Source organism: Chaetura pelagica, unplaced genomic scaffold (assembly GCF_000747805.2).
Source record: "Chaetura pelagica isolate M959 unplaced genomic scaffold, ChaPel_1.0 scaffold83, whole genome shotgun sequence".
Classification (NCBI taxonomy): domain Eukaryota; kingdom Metazoa; phylum Chordata; class Aves; order Apodiformes; family Apodidae; genus Chaetura; species Chaetura pelagica.
Genome location: NW_009952893.1, coordinates 3454750 through 3477509, shown reverse-complemented (window position 1 = coordinate 3477509; position 22760 = coordinate 3454750). Strand labels below are relative to the sequence as shown.

The 22760-nt window shown below is 36.7% G+C and overlaps 1 protein-coding gene across 1 annotated transcript in view; it reads left to right on the top strand.

Annotated features, from left to right (window-relative positions):
- Positions 1-22760, top strand: part of ARMC1 (armadillo repeat containing 1) — a 30787-nt gene that overhangs the window by 5346 nt on the left and 2681 nt on the right. Inside the window, exon 3 of the mRNA XM_009995547.1 lies at positions 20607-20796. Within this exon, the coding sequence (XP_009993849.1) occupies positions 20607-20796 (190 nt within the window). The remainder of the gene's footprint in view (positions 1-20606; positions 20797-22760) is intronic.

Genomic DNA, 22760 nt, shown 5'->3' with positions numbered 1-22760 from the left:
TCAGATGTGAGAGACTGTTCCATGAGAGAGGATCAGTTGTATTGTTGCACTGAGATGTCTCAGATGAACGTTTAAAACAATTATTTAGAAAATCATGAAAAACAAGAAAAATTGTATGTTAAAGATTCAAGTGGAAAGCTTTTGAATCTTTAATATGTTAGTTGAATCTCTAATGTATCACTTGCGGTGTAAGTTACAAGTTTCTTTTAGCAAAAATGCAAGGCTAGACTTTGCTAGTTCCTCCATCACCAGTTTTTGGTGATGTATCTTTCTCTGATGCTGCTTATGTAAAAGTGTGAACCTCAAAAACTGGAGGTGAAATTCTGGTCTGTTCACAAGTCCCATGTGATATGTGATCTAAGAAAGATAAGCACTGTTTACCTTTTAAGTACTTTATCAATTCTGCTGAAATGAACAAGATTATGTATTGTCATGAAGTTCAACATTCTGCTTAAATATCAGTTACTCACCCATTAACCAAGGATTTAAAATTAGTGTCTTATCTAGGATGATGAACTAAATTGCTAGAATTCAGAAGTGAGTAGGTCTCAAGTGTTTGAAGAATGTAGTAATTATAACTTTTGAAAGTTATAGTTGTTTTTATAGAATATGTGGGGAAAAATGGAATTACCTCTTACAGTATTCACCTTTTTTTAAGAACAAGCATAATTGAAGTAAAACGTGCAGGAGTCATGCTACTTTTATAATAACAATGGTTTGTTTAGGTAATAACAAGCTTGTATTTCATAAGAAGTTTGAGTATAGATTGTCTGTATAGAGCACAGACATCCTTAAGTTGTTGAAAGTAGAATGGTAGTTCATTATCAGTCTCTGCAGCTTACAAATATTACTCGGGAAGCAGTCATAATTAAACTTTTGTTTAAAGAATTTTATGGAAATCTCTTTGGCAACATTTTTTTCTGCGTTTCAATTTCAAGGACTGAAAGAGTGTGAAGTTCAGAAGCATGCGGAAAAGGAGAGATAAATCAGTAAAAACTGGAAATCTTGTAGGTGTTCTTTTTTTCTAGAAAGCTCTTTGGCAAGAGTAAGAGCATGCATTTGATTTGTATGCTTGTAACATTTGGAAAGTGTGATATGAAAATTTAAATACATAGCATCTTCAAACACAAGACTTTGTCATGTGCTTGTCAGGATTTTAGGCTTTAATGTTGACAGGAAATGCTGAAGCTAAGCTTTGTATTGCCTGCAGAAATGGAGAAAGATTGTAGAAAAGTGCTGAGAAGATAGATGTAGAATTATTTTTGCCACAAAAAACACAATGGTTTGGGGTTGTTTTTTTTGTTAGAAAGTATGTAGAAGAGAAAACAAGGTCTCTACCTTCTTCAGATTTGCTATACAAAAAGAGGGATTTGAGCTGTTAATGTGATTTCAGTTTATCAGAAGATACTGCAATCCTCTGAACTGGAACTAAACCTTAATAAATGCAATAATAAATGCTTTGGTCTAAATGACTTCATGCTGTGCATTCCAATGTACTTTCCAGAATGTGCATATCTAGCTCATTGCTCTATATAATCTAAAATATTTTTATTATTTCCACCGTGTACTTGGAATTTAGGTTATTTTTTTTGTGATGTGTTGTAAAATTGGAAAGGAATCTTAGGAAGAGATAACTTCTTCTAGCATTCTGCTTTTCCAGTTACTGCGTATTTCTTTCAAGTGAGACAGACCCCAGCATCTTCTGAACTAGAAGTTGTAGTCACTGACTTCTTGCTCTTGGCAGGTTAAGCACGTCCTGTAGTCTGAATCTTCTTTCATCAGGAATTTTGTAACTTTCATTGACTTCCTACTTAATGAATACACAGTGGCATTCCTTGCTCAATTGTGAGTTATGACTAACTGTATTATACCACTGATAAAGCCATGTTATGTCTTCTCAGGCAATGAAATGGAGCTTGTGTGCACAGAGACAGGTTGCAAACTTAGTATTTGTCATATTTCAAACTTAAGTTGATGTTCAGCAGCACTGAATTGACACTCTGCTTAGGAAGTCGAGTCTGTTTAGAATTCCAGTTCTCTTTTGCTTTCAGTTACATAAGTCTTGAAGTTTGAGGGCTTTTCTCATCATGTCAGTCTTTTTATAAACCTTGAAGGTCTCTGTATTAGAGACTTCAAGTTCAGGTGCGGAATTTCTTGTCATGACTTGTCTGTAGTAGCTAGTTTAACAGATCTTTTAAACGGTTGTTGCGATCAACTGGAAAATAGTGGCAGTTGCTACTTAGGATTTCTTGTAATAGTACATGGGAGCCTCAGACACAGTCCAAAGCCCTTTTGTTGCAAGTAATACACAACCGGTGAAAGAGAAGTGTAACATTTGTTTAAACTTGTCACCCAAGTTTAACTAGTTCTTTTAAGTACCTTCAAGTCTTATCTTCTGACTTATCAGTCCCCCAATATTACCTCATCAGTATTTTGGTATTTGCTTGTAATAAGCATTATAGGTCATTTGTAAAAATCATTTTACTGCTCAAAATGAATGTCTGACTCCTTAGCTGATATTAGATTTTACCTGAAGAACAAAGGATTGGTTTTAGATTCATTGTGACAGTGACAAGATGTATGAGCACTAGTTTTTGCTAACAGAAGAGTAACAGATTTTAGATGTTTAAGCTCTAGAGCAGAATATGAAATGTCAACTCTGAGTACAGAATAAAAATATGGAGACAAGGAGATATTTATGTATTTAGGATTTTTTCAGGCTGAACTCTGGAACATGTATGACTTTTGAGATACTTTTAATTAAGGCTTTATACTCTTCCACATTTTCTAGGACTTACCATAAGCTGTTGAAGCATCATAGAATACTTCAAAATGTTCTTCAAATATAAAAAATTCTGTTGTCCTACTCGATACTTGCTGTTTTTTTCCTTAGTAGAGGAAATTTCTTTTTTTGTTCATCCACATCTGCTTATTTTTAAATTAAGCTCAATGCACCTTTCCATGTTATAAGCTAATAATATAAGTAATAACTGTGTTGGAGAGAAATCAGACCTTTAACATTGCTACTTGCAGGTTTCCAAACTTTTTATTTTTCTTCTTTTATGACTGATTCTGCTTTATTACTGTCATAAAATGTTTCACTCCCTTGCCAGGTGACTATCTGTGTGTGTGTAGAAGTGTTTGTGTAAATAGATAAAAAGGTGAGGAGAAATTGGGGCTTGTTGCAGAATAATCTTTCATTGTATTCCAGCAATCATCAACAGTTATTTAATATTGAAAACTAGTTTGGTTGCTGGCTTTATGAATTGTATGAAGGACTTAATGTGTCCGTACGGACCTAATAAAATGTTATTAGCACCTTCTAGAATTAAAATTAATTAGGATTCATAGCCTACAAGGAAAATACTAATTTGTATTCAGAGTGAAAGTGACTTTTGATGGACAGTAAAGGTCAAAGTTCATAATTTTTCATAATCTTTATAAGCAGCATAATGGTACTGTTTAAATATAACAAATATGTGTTTAAAAAAAACAACTTAGGAAGAGTCAATATACTAAATAGCGCTTATTATGGAACAGCAAATTACTGAGAGTAAAATTCCAATTACTTAGCTAGAAGAGCTTTTCAAGATAGTCTTCCTTTGCCAGGGTGTCAGATTTAACAAGCTGAACTAAATCCAGTGCATTAATCAGCTCTTCCAATTTATTACTTGCCTAAGAAGATTAGGGCAATTAATACGTGTTTAATTAGAGTCCCTTGCAGATCTGGTAAAATACATGCAGTCTATAATTGCTGATTCTTACTCAATTTTAATTTTTGGTAGTTTTAATTACCTGTACTTTTTGAGAATTTAATTATTTGTTGAACTAGCAAAGTTTAAATTTATGATGTCTGACCAACAAAACTGCCAGGTATTTCAGGTAGTATTTGTTGAAATTAAAATAAGGATATAGTGTCACTGTAGTTTTATCATTTTTGTTTTGTGACATACTACTTTTTCTCCTTTGTGAGAAAGGAAGATGGGCAAAGGCCATCTATTAATTAGCAAGAAAGCAAACTACATATTTAAAAGGATATCTGACTATGAAGGGGTATTGCAGTATCATAATTGGCTTCAAGATAATACTTTGGGAAATTACAGCTAAAAAATTTGGTAGCCTTCATGTTTACTGTATTTATACATTTACACTATTATTGGAATATTAAATTCTGATCTGCCAAGGGGAATAAAGTGGCTTTTAGCGACTGTAGCAATTTTATTTTTCTATACCTGAATCACTTAGTAGCATTTTTTTGGTAATACTTGGGTGTGTGGGGTTTTTTACTCATAAAAATTCAGAAGTAGTTGAGATTGGGTAATGGGAAGCATGATTCTGTTGCATTATTATTTTTGGACTTTACCATAGTTGTGACTCTGCACTGAGAAGTTGTGTTTTTGGAGAAAAATATGGTTATCCAAAGTCTTAAATATTTCTATGGGCAGCAGGTTAAAAAGACCTTAGTTTTCAGAAATTATTTACAAATTACAGTTTATCACCTGCAACAAGACTAATACAGATATCTTTGTCTATTGCATGTTCACTTTCCTGGCCTTTCCTTTTCTGTTACTTTCCCTGGTTTTACCCACTTTGTAACCTTTTGTCTATTAGAAAGTAAGTGCTTCTGGAAAATTACAGTGTTATTCACTGGTGCACTTATTTGTGCTGTGGGCTCCAGTCTATTCAATGCTGTAGCAATATGCTTGTTAATAATACATGGTCACAGCAGGAAGACATCTGCAGGCTGTTTTATTCAGCATTGTTAAGCAAAGTGGCTTGATAAGCCCCCTGCCCCACACCTAGTTTCTTTAAGGAATGTTTTTATTGTATATTAATCTTGCAAGTTTCAGAGATACATTGTTTTTTGAAATTATTTTTGAAGAATATTCCACCCCAGTGGAATATTGCCAAGTGTAGGAACCATCAGTATGTCCTCTTCAAATATACATACCGTATTTGTTTTGAGTGGCTGAATGCTTCTTTTGTGTGTGAAACAGCTTTCTGATATTTAGAGTTTATACACTGGAAGGAGAGGAAAGGTAATGGGGAGGATGGGTTCAATGCTGTGGGCTACCTAGGTCACTAAGGCATTTATTCGACAAATGTTTTTGCTCTTTTTGTTTGTGGGTCATGGCAAACTAACAAGAGTTCAGACTTTCTTGCAGTTCATCAGTATTTTAAGAAATGTTTCAGTAAGTTTTTTGTGTTTCTGTACTGTATCTAGCATTATGAAGGACGTAGGAAGTCATGATCTCAACCCAGAGATGCAGACACAGACAAATGGTAACAATAAATAAAACACAAAAGCATTAAGTAGTGAAGTGATAAAAAAATCCTAGTTTTACAGTATGGGTGCTAACCTGGACTTAAGTCACTATGTAAGTGACTTCCTGGGAGAACCCCATGTTTTTTGTGAGAGAATAAATAAGGTTTAAAGGTGTTGAAGGTGGATGTTGATGATAAGAATAGTCCAAGACTTGACTGTCTACGATTTAAATGTAACTAATAATTTAAATGTTGAAATATTACTGGGGATTTATATTTTGCAGGGGTTATTAGAAATGAGCAATCGTATAAACAACTATTCTAAAGGTTTATTAGAAAAGGTGCAGTTAAATATGTGCTTACTGGTTTTGTTTGTATTTGTAGAATTGGTCACTGAGTGAAATGTGAAAGTGTGGCCAATTGAAGTGTGCCCTATTCCCTACAAAATGTACTTAATGTTCTCTTGGTGTAATTTGGATGTTCTGTTGGTTTGGATTTTTTTTTCATCTCAGGACCTCTCTGTAGTCAAAAGAAATATTAGAGAGTCGTGGTGGTTCCTTGCACGCAATTTACTTGCTCAGTGAGCTCTGTACAATCAGTAGTTTCTGTACTCAACAGTTGAGGCAGTTGTCAACCTCTCTGTTTGGCTTTTGTGTGTTTGTGTTATTACTTTTTTCATTCTGTCACGTGTATGTAATTCCTATTATGTTTTTGACTGCAGTCAGAAATTGCTTGGTTTCACATTTTGCTCTTCAAGCTACTACCTTTACCTTATAACATTCTACTTGGTATCTGGTATCAGGACTGTTGACTGAACAGCTTTTCATCATCTGATGTCTGTCTCAGCTTAATTTGGTTACTATATATCATAGACTCTTTAGTATACCAGTTCAAGTCAATACGAGTGTCATAGACTAGCTTTTAGTTCAATATGTTTGCACAGTAGGTGAAACAGTGGAGCAGCTACTTTTGTTACTGATTTCTGTGCTGCACTTGCAGTTAAATGTCTGGCTTTCTTGGTTCGACTCTGATGCTACAGTTCTTGATTTTCAACAGTTTGTCTTGCACTTTGATAAAATATTTCATTTTATTGGTATTCAGTGAATTCCAAGTTAACTGGCAAATAGAAGGGTAACAAATGCAATGTTTTAAATTGGTCATTTATATATGTAAGATGTAGAGACTATCTATAAGTCCTTAAAAATTATGGCCTTCAGCTGCTTTATGATGATTGGCTTAATAATGTACTAAGTATTGCAAGTTCTATGCTTTGCTGCTTTACCAACAAAGTGCTTGAATTCTATGGTGGTGATTTATATACAATATCTGAAAATACATGTTACCAAATCATAGGCTCCTAGACCTAGAAAAGAATTTTCAGTACTTGTTACTGAGTGAATAGACATTATTCTGGCGCTGCTTTTTTTGGCAGAGAGAGCCACAGTCTTAATAGCTTTGAGTGCTTTGTATTTAAATGTGAAGAAATCAGTTGGGAATTTAGAAAATTAACTAGTAGCTTTTCATTATAGGCAAGAAATGTGATGAGAATTGTAGAATTAAAAAGAACTTTAAAACACTGAAAAAAGTGTGTGACTTATAAAATAACTTTATTAAAAATACATATATTTGAAAGCCTTTTGTGCTCAATCTCTTAGCCAGTTTCTTATTTGTTTAGAAACTGGACCAGGGAATTAAGTATTTTAGAAAGTAGTATAAGCTTAAGGTGTTTTTACTTCCTATTTTGCTGACTTTATATTAAACCAGATACGGAACTCGGAGAAACATTTGCTTATAAAAATTGAAATGTTTTATACAGTTTGACACCGTGTTCTGAAATGTTAAAAAGAATAGAATCTGAATGGGCATTTAATAAAATTGTTGACAGGATGGTATAAAAAAATACAATATGGTAGGAAAAAAATGCTATTATGCTGAACTCAGTGCCTCAAGACCTGCCTGATACAGTGTGCCAGAAGACAGCTGTCTTCTCTTTTTGTGGTGGGGTTCAGTACGGAGGTGGGAGGGAAGACAGTTAATGTGGATTGACATGAAAGTTAGACACCCTGTGTTGCCATTACTATTCCTTTAACACTCAATAAACCTTGTCATCAGCTGGTGTCAAAAGCGTTTTAGGAATACAGTGACCTTCACTGGTTGAGTTTACAGGAAAATGTGCTGAGGTAGGTTCTTTGATATGCTGACTTTTGCTGACAGCTTACTAAAATAAGAGCAAAGAATGGTAAAGATGCTTTGATATAAATGTAGCAACTTGTGAAGTACTAAATACTTCACAACAGGTGTGGATTGATTGACAGGCTGGAGCCATTTATCTATTGAAGTTAGTTACTTAGCACTATGAGGTTGCTCATCTTCCCTTGCCAGTATCATATGTCTGCTTTTTAGTTACAGGTGATGGTTGTCCCTGGTTTTTGACAATCATGATACATGTCCCCTCAAAATTGCACACATTTTATAAAACCAGAAGTGTCTTGGTTACCCTTCTCCCCCTCCAATGCTGCTCAAGTAAGAAACATAGTAAAGATGATGGTGTGTGATTAGAGTTTACATAGTTTGAAGTAGGTATTACAGGCAATGAGTGTCACAAAAGCAAATGCCTCAAAAATTATTAAAATGTTCTATAGAAGTTTCTGAATGGAGCTATTTCAGAAGGAAGTGAATTTTACTCTGGAACACTAATGCAAAATGAGTATGTTACTCTCTATTAGATGTATTTCTATTAAGGACTGTGTTTTTATACTTCATTGTTTTGCCATACATGATACATTATCTTTTTCTGCAAGATTTCCATTGAACTATCAGGTAGGAGGCCCTAATAACTTGGATTGAAAAAAATTGCTAGGGCATGTTGTAATTACACAGTACATGATCAAGTTCACAATTTTTTTTTTTTAAGCCTTGATGCATCATGCATCAACCTGTTTTGTACAACTGCTGTCCCTTTGGTTAACAGTGAAGCTGCTAATACTGGATGTAAAAAAAAATAAATCCATGGCCAATAAATAAGTAGTTCAAGAGTATGAAAACAAGATGTTAAATAGTTGTTGCTTTCAAAGTTATCTACTTCAAGTCTCTGCTTAGTACGTTAATACTGACTAAATTAGCAAATGAGTCAAATACAAAGCTTACACACAGCTAATCCTACAGAGACTAAAACTGCATTTTTTTCTTCTTGTACAGGTTGGTGCTGTACTTTAATTCTTATTATTTGTACAGGTTTTTTTTGGGAAGCCTTTATCTGTAAGTTTGCAAACTTTCTTAAGCAGATTTCAAGAAAATCACATGAAACTTAATTCTCAAAATAGAAATAAACTGTTGGCATTTTTTAATATATAATTATCAGGAAAATTCTTTTGCATACTATCATCAAATATTATTATATACTTAATGCTATTAACATGCCCATAATACAAGAAGTGATGCTTGGCTTCCTTCAAGATGTTCCTAAATGTTTCAGTACAGAGCCTAATTCCAGCACTAACAATACTTCTGCCTGGTCTCTACAGCAGTATTACCAGGAAAGATTAGCTTTTTAATGCCAGTATATGATGTCTTCCATCGGAAGGGACCATAAAGAGTTGATACCCTTAAGATTATGGTTTTTTTTAACCCTGATGAAGTTATTTGAAGCCATATCATAAGCATTATTTCTGCCATATTAATCTGTGAAATTAATACTGTTCATTGGCAGGCAAGATGTTGGAACTAGCTACTGTGAAATTCAACATGGAGTTTGTGTCTGCTATGTAGACTCTTGTCTAGCAAATGCTACTCTGAAGCCTTTTGAGTTTAGTTGAGTAACAGGCCTTGATTATCTTTATTTATTTATTTTTTTTTTAGAAGGAGAATATGTCCATATGGTAGATTCCAAGCTGTGGAAGATCAAAAGTTGATCTTCTATTTAGCATATAAATAGCAAGAGTTAAACAAAATTGGATGAATAGCTTGGTTAAACATATGGCATGTGTTCAAATTTGTTATCCCATCCTTGAGAGTTCGATCTTCTCTTGTGATCAGAGGACAACAGAATGAATCGGGGAAATGTTCTAAGCATGAGTAATTACTCAGTTTGCTAAATGTTTTAAGATTATATCACACTGATTTTACAGCAGTTAACAGGATTGTACTGTGATGTTACTCAGATTTACAATTTATATTTAATATCTATGCTTTTTTGTTTTTCAGCATTGTTCACAGCATCCCAGTATTTACAAGGTGTTTCTCTAAATTTCAAGGGTCAGTAAGCATATGACTTAAATTAAGCTGGAAGTGGCACTGGGAAATCTTGATCCTCACTCCTAATTTCACTGAGGTATCTTTTGTTTAGTACACCATCAAGACATGAGGTTTCCTTGTTCTGTTCCAAACTTGGTTTAGTGTCTCCTGGTCAAATTGTCGCAGCTACTAGTGTCAGTAGAGCCTGAAAGACAAGCCAAATGACAGGCAGCTTGCAGGTCTAGAAAGCATTTTAGGAAAGTCTCTCTGACCTTGCCTTGTTTCCATGATGTGACCGCCTTGGAGTAAATAAAGGTCGTATGTAGCTAGCACGTGGTTGATACCATTGGAGTGTGGTCATGTCACACATCCACGCTGAGGCTGTATGTAGGTGCATCAAGCAGCCCAGCTGCTTGGCTTTTATATTTGGAGATTCATAGTGCTGCAGTTCAGTGTCATTTCAAACTTGCCCCATCCTACAGGTTTTACTACTTTTTCTGTTCTACACCTATGAATTATTTTTCCTGTTGTTAACCCACTACTATGATTGTTATGTTGTTGGCCAACATAAGGATGCTGCTGTCTATGTTCTTGGGGATTTTGACATCTTTCTTTTAAGAAATCAGGTGACAGTCTTTTTTGTCAGCTGCTGTATTGTGTTGTCTGGTCTTAATTGGGTATTTTTGGGCTAGAGGGAACTGAGGTGTACTGTAATGGGTAGTGTGGTAATAACACCATACTGGGACTGTAAGAAAGTGTCTGTCTGCTGAAGTGATGCTCTTTTTAAAGTTGATTTCAAATGCCTTGCCCATAGCCTGAATGAGTCAGGAGAGCAGCTATATGCTTGTGAACCCACCATATCATGGGATGCACTAAAAACTCACAAGAAAGAGCAGCATTCTTGGAGATGAGAAAGTGTCTTGCCCTGGCACTGGAGCAGAACCGCCATAAAACCAGCCAGATCAGATAACTGTCTTGAAACAGATTGCTTTTCCTTTAATTCCATGCTCTCTCTTTAGGCTTGTCATTCATGCTCAAAGTTTTCATCAAAATCATGTCAATCACTCTGTCTCACTTCTACAATCAAGGATTAGTTATTTTCCCACCCCCCTCCCTAGCAATTCTTTGCAGCTTACTGTTCCCTTCAGTTATTGTTAGGGATGGTTTCTGTGTTTAAATATGGGCTCTAAAAGAAATTGGTCACCTGGAAACAAATAAATTAGTGGTCTTAAGGCGTAGCTGATATGGTTAAAAATGTCTAACAAATTGATATTCATAATTAAATAAAAATATAAATCTATACTAAGTGTATGCTTTAAGGTTTATAATACAGCTGCATTTGCCCAATAATGTATTAATTATAATTCATTCTTACTTACACTTTTTTGTCATATAGGATACTATGGTTATTGCAGTGATTGAGGTTCATAATGGAAATAAAATGATGGCTGAAAATACCACTACCTGGGATTCCAGGGTAAAATACTAGTTCTGTCTTGCAGAGGTAGTACTTGCATGTATGAAAGGGATTGGAATCAAGTGAAAATAGCTACTTCTACGTGTTTATAAGTTTTTTACAAACTTTCTTGAAAAGTAGTTGGATAATTCTAGAAATGAAGTCTATCAAACTAGCATTTTGAAGAAAAAAATACATGTTCAGTCTTTTATTACATTTGCTGTAAATCACTTAGGATAAGACTGTAAGTTAAATCTGAAAGTTGTTTTTACTTTTAATTTATGAGCACATTATTTAGTATGGGATTCAGCTGACGTCTTGCCAAATATCTGAGCTTTAGCTTGGATAATGAAGATATTTTTGTTCTTCCAACCCTTCATGTTTATTAGACTTGAATTGTTTCGTGGATTTTAAAATATTTTTTAACATCTCTGTGCTTTAATGTTCTATTTTTCTGTTAGTATGTCAGCTTCTTCAGATGTCAATACAGGAATTTTTACCTGATCTGACTTTAAAAGGTTGAGATCTATTTCTTTAGTTTTTGGGATTGGGTTAATCTTTCCTTTACCACTGCTAGCTTTCTTTGCTTTTACCGACCAGCTCTTACTATACATTTTTGTGTGTTGGTTTCCCAAGTACTCAAGAGCAAGAGCACAGTGATGAGTCATACAATGTGTGCCCCCCTTTTCTGATTAGCTGTAACACAGCCTTTTCCCAGGAGCTGTAGGGCTCTATGCCAAGCCCACCCCTTATGGGCCCATATATACTGAAAAAATATATATAGTGCAGACATTCTTTATAGGAAAGTGTGGTTACATGTGTGTCACAATCTCGTATTCAGATGTGTGGCAATTTTTTATGATCTTGCCAGGACAAAACAAAGATAACACAATATCGGGTGCTATGTCCTGCAGATAGTCTTTGGCTAATTACTAAGATCAGCCACTGCAAAAGAGGAGGTTGAGACAGCTGGCACCACAGTATTAGTTTATTGCAGTGAAGGTTCAGTCCTAGGAGGTGGCTTGAGGCTGGCACTCTTTATCTTTTCCTGCTAAGTCGGTGGTTTTCATGAGATACCAAGGCCTGGTTATCACTGGATATTCTGCTCCCAGCACCAGCTGTAGAACTCCTTTGTCTCCAATCTCAGCATGGCCCACACTTAACTGCCCAGTTCGCAGGTGCACATTGCAGGGGGGGAAGGAAAACGATTGGGTGGGTTGCTGAGACTTCTCTTTAGTCCATCAACAAATCTTGTTTAACTCTTGGATGTCTCAAGACAGACATCAGATATCCTGAGTGCCTGAGTACATCACTTATCTCTTGGATTGTTCAAGACAAGCACTATACATCTTGAATGTCACAATATGTATAGGTGGTATACTGCAAATACACTGTTCTAGTATGGAATTTTTCTGGCTTGGATCTTAACAGGTTTTCAAGGAGCAGGCTGTTCTATAACAGAAAGAGTCTACTTCTAATTTCCCTCTTTCTCAGCCTTGGACAGAGAATGAGCTTCAGCATTTCTCCATATTTCCTGAGGTGGAAGTGATGCCTACTTCTAATGCTAGAAGTTGAGAATGGTCTGTCTTATTCCTGAGCAACCCTGGCAGAAAAAGTCCATCTGTTCAAGGCTGAAATTTGTCCCTAGATTACAAATTGAGTACTCTTGAACTACACCAGGCTTTGTTGCAAGGGGAAAAATATAAACTCCTGAGTGAGCTTATATATATACATTGACATTTTGAATTGACTTGAGATTATAGTAGTCCTGTGTGATCTAATTTTTGGCTCTACACTCAATTTATTGAATATAATTTTTGTCCTAAGTTAAATGACAAAAAACTGCTATAGATTGAGGGAGGAAACTTGGAGCAGTGTTTTCCTAAAATTGGTGTCCTGCTCAAACTACTGGATTTTTAAGTTTTGTATTACAAGTTTTTAAATTTTTATTATCAGGTGTAATAAGCTCAGTAGCTTACCCTTGATGACTGTGGCTAGTAAGATTATGCTGTAAGCTAAGGTGAAAATGCCTGAAATATTAATTAGAAAATTGTTTAATGACTTTGAGAATGAAGTCCCCTTTTCCGTCTTGCCTTGCTTTTAGTTCATGATGCCTTAAGATAAAACAATTTAGCACAGAGCATTGAACAGTTGGCAGGAAAATGTAGTATGTTTTTGCTTTACTTATATAAAAGCTTATCTTCTAAAATGCTCTTAACTGGAAAAAAGATATCCACAAGTAGATAAAAATGTATATGCTCCATGTACATTGCTGTTAGAATTTACCTAATGACTTCTCAATTCCTAGTATGTGTTCACAGAATCACAGGATGGTTGGGGTTGGAAAGGACCTCTGCAGGTCATCTGGTCCAACCCCTCAACTCAGGCAAGGTCGCCTAAGCCACATTGCCCAGACCATGTCCAGATGGTCTTTGAAAATATCCAAGGATGGCAACTCCACAGCCTCTCTGGGCAACCTGTGGCGATGCTTGGTCACCTTCACTTTTGATATCAGTGAAGAAGTGTTTCCTGATATTCAGAGGGAATTAGCTGTGTTTCAGTTTGTGCCCACTGCCTCTGCTACTACCATTGACAACTATTAGAAAAATTTTGGCACTCTTCTTGCACAGTTGCTTCAGATAATTATATACATTGGATAAGATGTCCCCCTGATCCTTCTCATCTCCAGGCTGAACAGTCCCAACTCTTTCAGCCTTTCCTCATCAGCCCCTTAATTCTCTATCTGATACTTCACTGGATTCTCTCCATCATGTCCATCTCTCCTGTGTTTTGGGGAGCCCAGACCCGGACAGAGCACTCCAGGTGTGGCCTCACCAGTGCTGAAAAAAGGGGCAGGGTCATCTCCACCTGCTGGCAATGTTCCTCCCAATACAGCCCAGGATACCGTTTGCCTTCTTTGCTGCCAGGGCATTTTCCTGGCTAACATTGAGCTTCATGTCCGCCAGGGTCTTCTCTGCAAAACTGTTTTACAGCTGGTCAGCCCCCAGCCTGTGCTGGTGCCTGGGGTTGTTCCTCCCCCAGGACAGGACTTAGCACTTCCCACTGTTGAACTTCATGAGGTTCATATCATTCAATTTCACCAGCCTGTAGAAGTCTGTCTAGTGGCAGCATGACCCTCTGGTGTATCAGCTGCTCCTTCCTGTTTTGTGTCAACTGCAGACTTGCTGAGGGGCCACTCTGCCCCATCATCCAGATCATTAATAACTATACTGAACCAGACTGGACTCAGTATTGACCCATGGAGTTCATAGTTAGATACTGGCCTTCAGCTAGAGTTTATGGCTATGATCACCACCTTCTGGGCCTGGCCATCCAACCAGTTTTCAATATACCTCGCTGTCTGCTCACCAAGTCCATGCTTCATCAGTTTCTCTATGATGATTAGATAGGAGACAGTGCCAAAAGACAAGATGCACTGCTTTCCCCTCAGTCGCAAAGGCAGTAATTTCATTGTAGAAGGCTGTGTGGTCAGGCATTACTTCCTCTTTGTAATAAATGACAAAAAACTGCTATAGATTGAGGGAGGAAACTTGGAGCAGTGTTTTCCTAAAATTGGTGTCCTGCTCAAACTACTGGATTTTTAAGTTTTGTATTACAAGTTTTTAAATTTTTATTATGAGGTGTAATAAGCTCAGTAGCTTACCCTTGATGACTGTGGCTAGTAAGATTATGCTGTAAGCTAAGGTGAAAATGCCTGAAATATTAATTAGAAAATTGTTTAATGACTTTGAGAATGAAGTCCCCTTTTCCGTCTTGCCTTGCTTTTAGTTCATGATGCCTTAAGATAAAACAATTTAGCACAGAGCATTGAACAGTTGGCAGGAAAATGTAGTATGTTTTTGCTTTACTTATATAAAAGCTTATCTTCTAAAATGCTCTTAACTGGAAAAAAGATATCCACAAGTAGATAAAAATGTATATGCTCCATGTACATTGCTGTTAGAATTTACCTAATGACTTCTCAATTCCTAGTATGTGTTCACAGAATCACAGGATGGTTGGGGTTGGAAAGGACCTCTGCAGGTCATCTGGTCCAACCCCTCAACTCAGGCAAGGTCGCCTAAGCCACATTGCCCAGACCATGTCCAGATGGTCTTTGAAAATATCCAAGGATGGCAACTCCACAGCCTCTCTGGGCAACCTGTGGCGATGCTTGGTCACCTTCACTTTTGATATCAGTGAAGAAGTGTTTCCTGATATTCAGAGGGAATTAGCTGTGTTTCAGTTTGTGCCCACTGCCTCTGCTACTACCATTGACAACTATTAGAAAAATTTTGGCACTCTTCTTGCACAGTTGCTTCAGATAATTATATACATTGGATAAGATGTCCCCCTGATCCTTCTCATCTCTAGGCTGAACAGTCCCAACTCTTTCAGCCTTTCCTCATCAGCCCCTTAATTCTCTATCTGATACTTCACTGGATTCTCTCCATCATGTCCATCTCTCCTGTGTTTTGGGGAGCCCAGACCCGGACAGAGCACTCCAGGTGTGGCCTCACCAGTGCTGAAAAAAGGGGCAGGGTCATCTCCACCTGCTGGCAATGTTCCTCCCAATACAGCCCAGGATACCGTTTGCCTTCTTTGCTGCCAGGGCATTTTCCTGGCTAACATTGAGCTTCATGTCCGCCAGGGTCTTCTCTGCAAAACTGTTTTACAGCTGGTCAGCCCCCAGCCTGTGCTGGTGCCTGGGGTTGTTCCTCCCCCAGGACAGGACTTAGCACTTCCCACTGTTGAACTTCATGAGGTTCATATCATTCAATTTCACCAGCCTGTAGAAGTCTGTCTAGTGGCAGCATGACCCTCTGGTGTATCAGCTGCTCCTTCCTGTTTTGTGTCAACTGCAGACTTGCTGAGGGGCCACTCTGCCCCATCATCCAGATCATTAATAACTATACTGAACCAGACTGGACTCAGTATTGACCCATGGAGTTCATAGTTAGATACTGGCCTTCAGCTAGAGTTTATGGCTATGATCACCACCTTCTGGGCCTGGCCATCCAACCAGTTTTCAATATACCTCGCTGTCTGCTCACCAAGTCCATGCTTCATCAGTTTCTCTATGATGATTAGATAGGAGACAGTGTCAAAAGACAAGATGCACTGCTTTCCCCTCAGTCGCAAAGGCAGTAATTTCATTGTAGAAGGCTGTGTGGTCAGGCATGACTTCCTCTTTGTAAATCCGTGCTCACTCTTAACTGGTAACCTCTTGTTCTTCATGTGGCTGGAGGAAGTTGTTTCCAGATTTGTTCCATCACCTTCCCAGTGGTCAAAATGATAGCTCAAAGATTATCAGGAGCCTTGACATTTCATGAATGGGTAATTTGTCATCTTATTGTGGGTAGTGGACAAACTGAGCAAATACAAGCAAAAGCGGTATCACTGTAGGAGTGAGAATTCCAAAATTAAATGGCACAACTCTCTTTTTTGATAGAATCTGGGATGTAATTGAATCTCTGGCAAAGGAAGGTGCCCTCTTTAATTTGAAAACCTCCTGTCTCTACGTTATAAACTCAGTAGAAACACTCTAATGAAATGCTGTTATGTTTGTTACTTGTTTGGCTAATGCGTCTGTAGAGTACAATGTATGCCTCTAAGGAACGCATGTGGTAGTTTCTGTGCCTGTGCATGGGGTCTGCTGTACTTAGAGCAGGGATATGGCTGCATCTGTTTCTTCTGTCATAGGAGTGTGTATGTAATGTACACGTATGTACATATATGTTTATTTAAAAATATAGCTTTAAAAAGGATAAGGTTGTGTTTTACATGCACATATATATAAAAAAACGCTACCCATCATATATATTTCTAAAAGTATATCCTGTCTTTCTTAAAAAGGGGAAAATCCACTGTATTAGTCTTTCTCAGCCTTTATGCTTTTTCTAAAGAAAGAAGCATAACTTTCTTTGTTACCTTTGTCAGATGCAGCTATGCTAGGAGGGTTGTCAGGGCCATTCTATTACCACTTTTGGTGCTGTGTGTATACTCAAGTTACATACTGGTTGTACAGCCTAGTGCTATGTGCTGCTTACACATTCTTTCCAAGCACATGGACTTAACCCACATCACATACACCTTTGGAGTTGTAGCCAATAATTTTTGCGTCCTTTAAGTTTAGCTAAAACTTAAAAAAAAAAGTCTTTTTATGCTAATAAAACCACTGCAGCACTTGGCTCATGTTTATGAAGTTATTTTTAATTGTGAAGAAAATGAGAACTATTTTTTGTATCCTTTTCTGGCAGATACAGCACATGTCACTTAGATTCTGTGTTCACAGTACTTATACAGCCAGCCTTGGGTGAACATAATGGAAGGACAGGCAGCAATCTAGGATGACAGGAATTCAAGAAGACAGTGAAAATTAAAGGCCTGGGTTTCTGACAGGCATCTTCTGAATCTTGCTTGAAGTAATATGTTACTGCTTCTGAAAGAGATGGTAACCAACTCTTAGTAACTTCCTTTGCTCTACCTAGAGACTTCCATTTCCATTTCTGCAGAGTAGCAGAACACTGGTCATAGAGTCATAAAACAGCCCAGGTTGGAAGTGACCTTGAGACATCATCTGGTCCAACCTTTTCTGGGAAAGGGAACCTAGGTGAGACTAGCACGCTGCCCAATCTCATCTTGAAAGCGTCCAGCACTGGGGGGACTCTGCCACCTCCCTGAAGAGATTGTTCTCAATCAGTCACTGGAACAATCTCTAACTGCATGGTGACTTCATAGTATGTACCTGCACCTTCAGTAGTGAATAAAGTGTGGAGGAGAGGTGGAAAGATGAGCAGGAGTTTCTTTCTGCTGCTCTGGTGGCAGGAGGCTGAATTGGACAGCTATGAGCAGTGTTGTCTGAAACTGCTGACATGCAGGTGCAACAGGGCCTCTGTCAGTGCCCTCAGAAACCCCTTCTCTTAAGGTAGCAAATTTTTCATTTCAGGCAACAAAATCATAGCCTATATGTTATCCTTATTTTTAAAAAACCTTCCACTGTTTTGTGTTTTAATTTTACGTGTAGTTTTGTTGTATTTGTCTTTTTTTGCCAATCTAGTATATTGAATGTCACCTTGGTTTTACACTGAGAGGGTTTATTATACCTATTTCCAGACAGATTTATATTTTTTTCCCTCAAGATCATAGAATCATCAAAGGCTCACCAATTAGTTTGACTTGGAACTTAACAGGTTGTCTAGTCCAAGCCCTGTGCAATGCGTGGGGGCATCTTCAACTACATCAGATTGGTCAGAGACTAGTCCAACCTGACTCTGAATGTCTCCAGGAATGGGGTTTCTACCCCTGTTCTGGGCAACCACACTCGTAATAAAAAAATTCCTGCTTATATGTAGCCTGATATGAAGGCTTCTATTATTTAAATAGCTGTTGTATAACTTACTATAATGAAAGAATAACTGATGCAAAACTTGCATTCACTATTTTACCAGTACACTAAACATTGTAGAAGGCTTTGTGTGGAATTTTGTGATCTTTGTTTTAACTGAGTTGCTGAAAGTGTAGTATTGCATTACTAGAGACTAAATCTGGTTTATACCTTTATTGGGGATTGATTTGCAATCAGATACTTGACATCTGTTGTTCCTGCCTGTCTAGTGTAGTGTCTGACTTTAATGATGCTTCTTGCTACACAGTCAGTTGCTCATTTTGCAACAAATTCTCTTTATATAAATCTTGTGTTTGGGATTTTACTTTATTTAATGTAAGAGAGTAACTATTACTTGTAGTTTAGTGGTAGATAGGAGTATCTTTTATTTACAAAAATACATTATATTATCCAAGTTGCTTATGTAAGTAGTATGTGTGCCTATGCATAACATTTACCTGTGATAGACTTGTTCTAGGATTATCTTAGAATACTTGCATCAAGTAAGATCGGATTTAAATTTTAATTTTCAAATCACAAGGTTGTTTCAGTATTTTGTTGTTGCCGTTATTTTTGGGTCATTAGTTTTCCAAGAACTATGCCAGCTGTAACATTGGGAGCACGTTACTGTTGATTTCCTTACGTTTAGGCACTTACATGTTTTATATTTGCCGATATTGATAACTCTAAATTATCTTTCTTCTATGTATGTATGTCTATATATGTGTATATATTATGGCTAATGTAAGTGTATTTATTTCTCTTTTACTGATCTCTTTTCATTTTTTTTAACTCTGGGATGCAGCAGTATAATTGTATTCAAGCAAAAACTTACCAACAGCATAGTGGGATAACAATAGTGTGCTTAGTTAACTGTATTTAAACTTACTAAAAAAAACCCTCCTCCATTGTTAATCACTTGATACGGACAGGATTGTTGTAGTGGTTGTTGAAAGAATTTGCCAAAACTAACAGGTGGGTAGATTTTTTAGTATCTCAGTAAGATGTGACTTTTGCATGAGCTGCTTTATTGCTGCCTCAAGATACTAGCTTGCACAGCTTTATGATCTGTTTTACAGCTTTATCTAAAAAAATGTGGAAGGTTGAAGTATTTCTGAGTTCCCAGCACTTGTTTCTGTGAATTAAATAAGTTTATTTTTTATTTTAAGAGTGCAGAACAGAAGCATGTATTGAAAACAGAACATATGCTAAAATGCTTTGCTTTTTTAGGTGTTGTTTGCTTACTGCCCTTTCTACCTTTTTTCTTGGTTTGGTTTTTTGTTGTTGTTGTTTTATTTTGAATGTTATCAGTGTACTGAATGATCACAAGAACTCACTCTTTCTTCTGCCCAAAACAAGGAGCAGGGAATTTATTTATTTAAAAAAAAAAAAAAAAGCAATAGCTGGAATCCCCATGAGTTAAAAACTCCAGAACTACTAGCACACCTTGCTTCAGTGCCCTTTCTTGTCCATAATATAGGATGGAAAATGTGTTTAATGTATAGGTATTAAGGAAGTTAAATGGAAAAAAAAAGGAAGTCTAAAAGTACTTGTTAGTAACAAACCTCTCATTAATTATTATAAGATTAATTGCAAGTTGATGCAGTAATAATTTTGTTTCTGTATGTAGCTTTAAATCACTGGCTGAATCACAGGGCTGAATTCAGACAACAGATTTATATTAGTACCTTATTAAATTTAATTTTAATCAATAATAAATTAACTTTTTTTTTCTCATCTTAAAAAGTTACCATATTAGTCTAACCAGAAACAACCTTTGGTTTCTTTAAGAAAATTTGGAATCTTGCTTTCCTGTTGATGCTCAGCAACTTTGGAGAAGAAAACACTTGGAAGGGTTACAGTTCTACAGATAAATTACTGTGTAAAAAGTGAACAACTAAATGTGTCACAAGGCAGTTGGAGTTTTTTTTTTTAAAAAAAAGCTCAATATGAAAAAAGTAACAGTGGTGCACTGAGCATCTACTACCCTATTTTCTCTGGAGTTGTCAAACTGGTGTGAACTGTATTTGTGTTGAGAACACACCTGTTCATAATGATACTAGAATTAAGAGATTGATACAAAAATTGGAGTACGGGAACGGAAATTCCTCTCCCTTTGCTTTGTATTGACTGTATAATTGTATTGTTGTAGCATGTGGAGTATTCCAGTTGCAAGGACATAATCAGCAACTATCTGGAGTACTACTATAAAAACAAATATTTACAAATCCTAATCCTCCCCCTTTTTTTTTTTTCTTCTTCAAGAACCACTACACCAGGAGAGACTAAACTTTTAGCTTCTGAAGTCTATGATATCCTTCAGTCTTCCAACATGTCAGACACGGACAATGTGAATGAGATGAATTATCGTCGACGGAAAGCCCAGTTTTTCCTGGGCAGCACAAATAAGCGTGCCAAGACAGTGGTTTTGCATATAGATGGCCTTGATGATTCGGTAAGGAAAACTTCAGCAGTTATGTAAATAAGGCATGCCATGTACTGAGCTGTGTTTTGCCCACAAAAATAATGTGTTCAGGATACTTGTGTGGCATTGTTGTCAGCAATTTCTGTGAATTGTATTTTGAATCACAAGAGGTGTATAAAATCTTGCATAAATTGAGCTTATTCAAAATATCTGAAGATGATGTTTTGTGGGAGTTTGCTTGATGGTTTTCTAATTACTCTAAAAAAACTCACCACTATTTCTACCTCTCCCAATTTTCTTTCCTTTTTCAAGAAAGAATGGAATAAATACGGTACCTCCAGCAGTGGTTATATTGGTATTTTGTGGTTATATTGATGTGGTAAAAAAAGTTTCCTTTTAGATAGGAGAGATTTTAGATAATTTTTTCAGATTATTATTCTTAATTTAGAAATGCTGGGTTTGTTTTTTTTTCTTCGAGCTGTTTTTGCTACATCTTTTCATTGTCTGTGAGATCTTTTCTACTGTAGTGACCAGAATGGCATCTGAGTTAATGAGGTCTCACTGAGTCTTTATGTAATGTCAGAATAACTTGTACGGATTTATCTACCATACCCCTGTAGATAACACCCCAGGGCCATGTTTGCCTTTTTACGGCTGCCAAACAGCATGTAGACTGTTTAAGCATGTTATCCACAAGTGCCCTCCGGACTCTGTATCTTCAGTTTTGTACCCATTTTAAATGATCAAACCTGATCCTTTGCTTTGTTGCTTTACATTTTGCCAAGTAAGCATGTCCACAGGCCCAGTTTATTAACAGCATACCCGTCGTACTGTTTTCATAAGACCATAGCTAATTCCTTTAGAAATAACATGCTGCTCTAGCTCACTTTATACAAAGTAAATATTTTTTACAGTTGTCCTTCCAGCATTTGCTCTCTAGAATGGCAGTGCTTTGTCAACACCATCAGCTATTGTATTCTGAAGTTTGTTTTAATTCAGTCCAATTGGTTGTCTCCTGCTAGGTTTGCATTGTTTTTAAGCTTGTGGTTCATTTGTTCACAGGTACCTCCAAGCATGAAATCTCATCCACTTCCACTTTGGAAATTTATATATTCTGGCTATAGTCTATGATTCTGTCTTAAGTGTTTCTTTATGTTCTTTAACAAGTGGAATTTCATGAGATTTCTGGAGTTTCTCTTTTAAATGCTGTGGCAAAAGTACTCTCAGAAAGTGTAAGATATTTAGATATTCAACTCCAGAGAGCAAAACTGTAGGCTTCTATAGTTGCTTAGAGCTCACCAGTATGTTTTGAAACTTGTTGTCGAGGAAAAGAAAAATCTGACTGTGCTGGCTGGAGATGGCTAGTGAACATAGCTCTGTACTTCATCAGATTATTGAAAAAATGTGATGCTCCAGGTGCCCACCCTGCAGGGATGTTTAATGTGATTTTAAATTTCCGGATAAGTTGGGACTAGGAGGATGAGAGATGTGAACGATAAAAGCAGCTTAGTTTCATTCAACAGTTTATTCCCTGCTTAAGCAAAGAATATTAGGTGGCACACAAGTGTTAAAAGGTATAAAGAAGCCCCTGTTAGGAATTATTGCAAATCCTATCAATGCTTGTGGATTTCAAAACCTCAAATAGTAGGTATTTATTATTTCAGGAAGGGAGGAGAAAGGTTGCCTTTTCAGTCTGGGGTCAGATGTTTTTATTTCAAGATCTAATTATCAAATTTGATTGTAAGCTTTTAAAAAAGTTAAAAATCAAGCAGTACATTTTAGTAGTATTTAGTAGGGTATGGTAATCAGTGTTCAGTTGTCTAGCAGGACTGCATGCTAGACTACAAGGTATGTGATAAATAACCTAAATTTCACCTGTCCTGCCCTGTGCCTATGCTTCAGGAGCACCATGCAGAAAGATGTCTTAGTGTGCATTGCTGGGCTCTGTGCATAGTTACTGTAGTTAGACGTTGTGAATGACATTTGTCTCACAA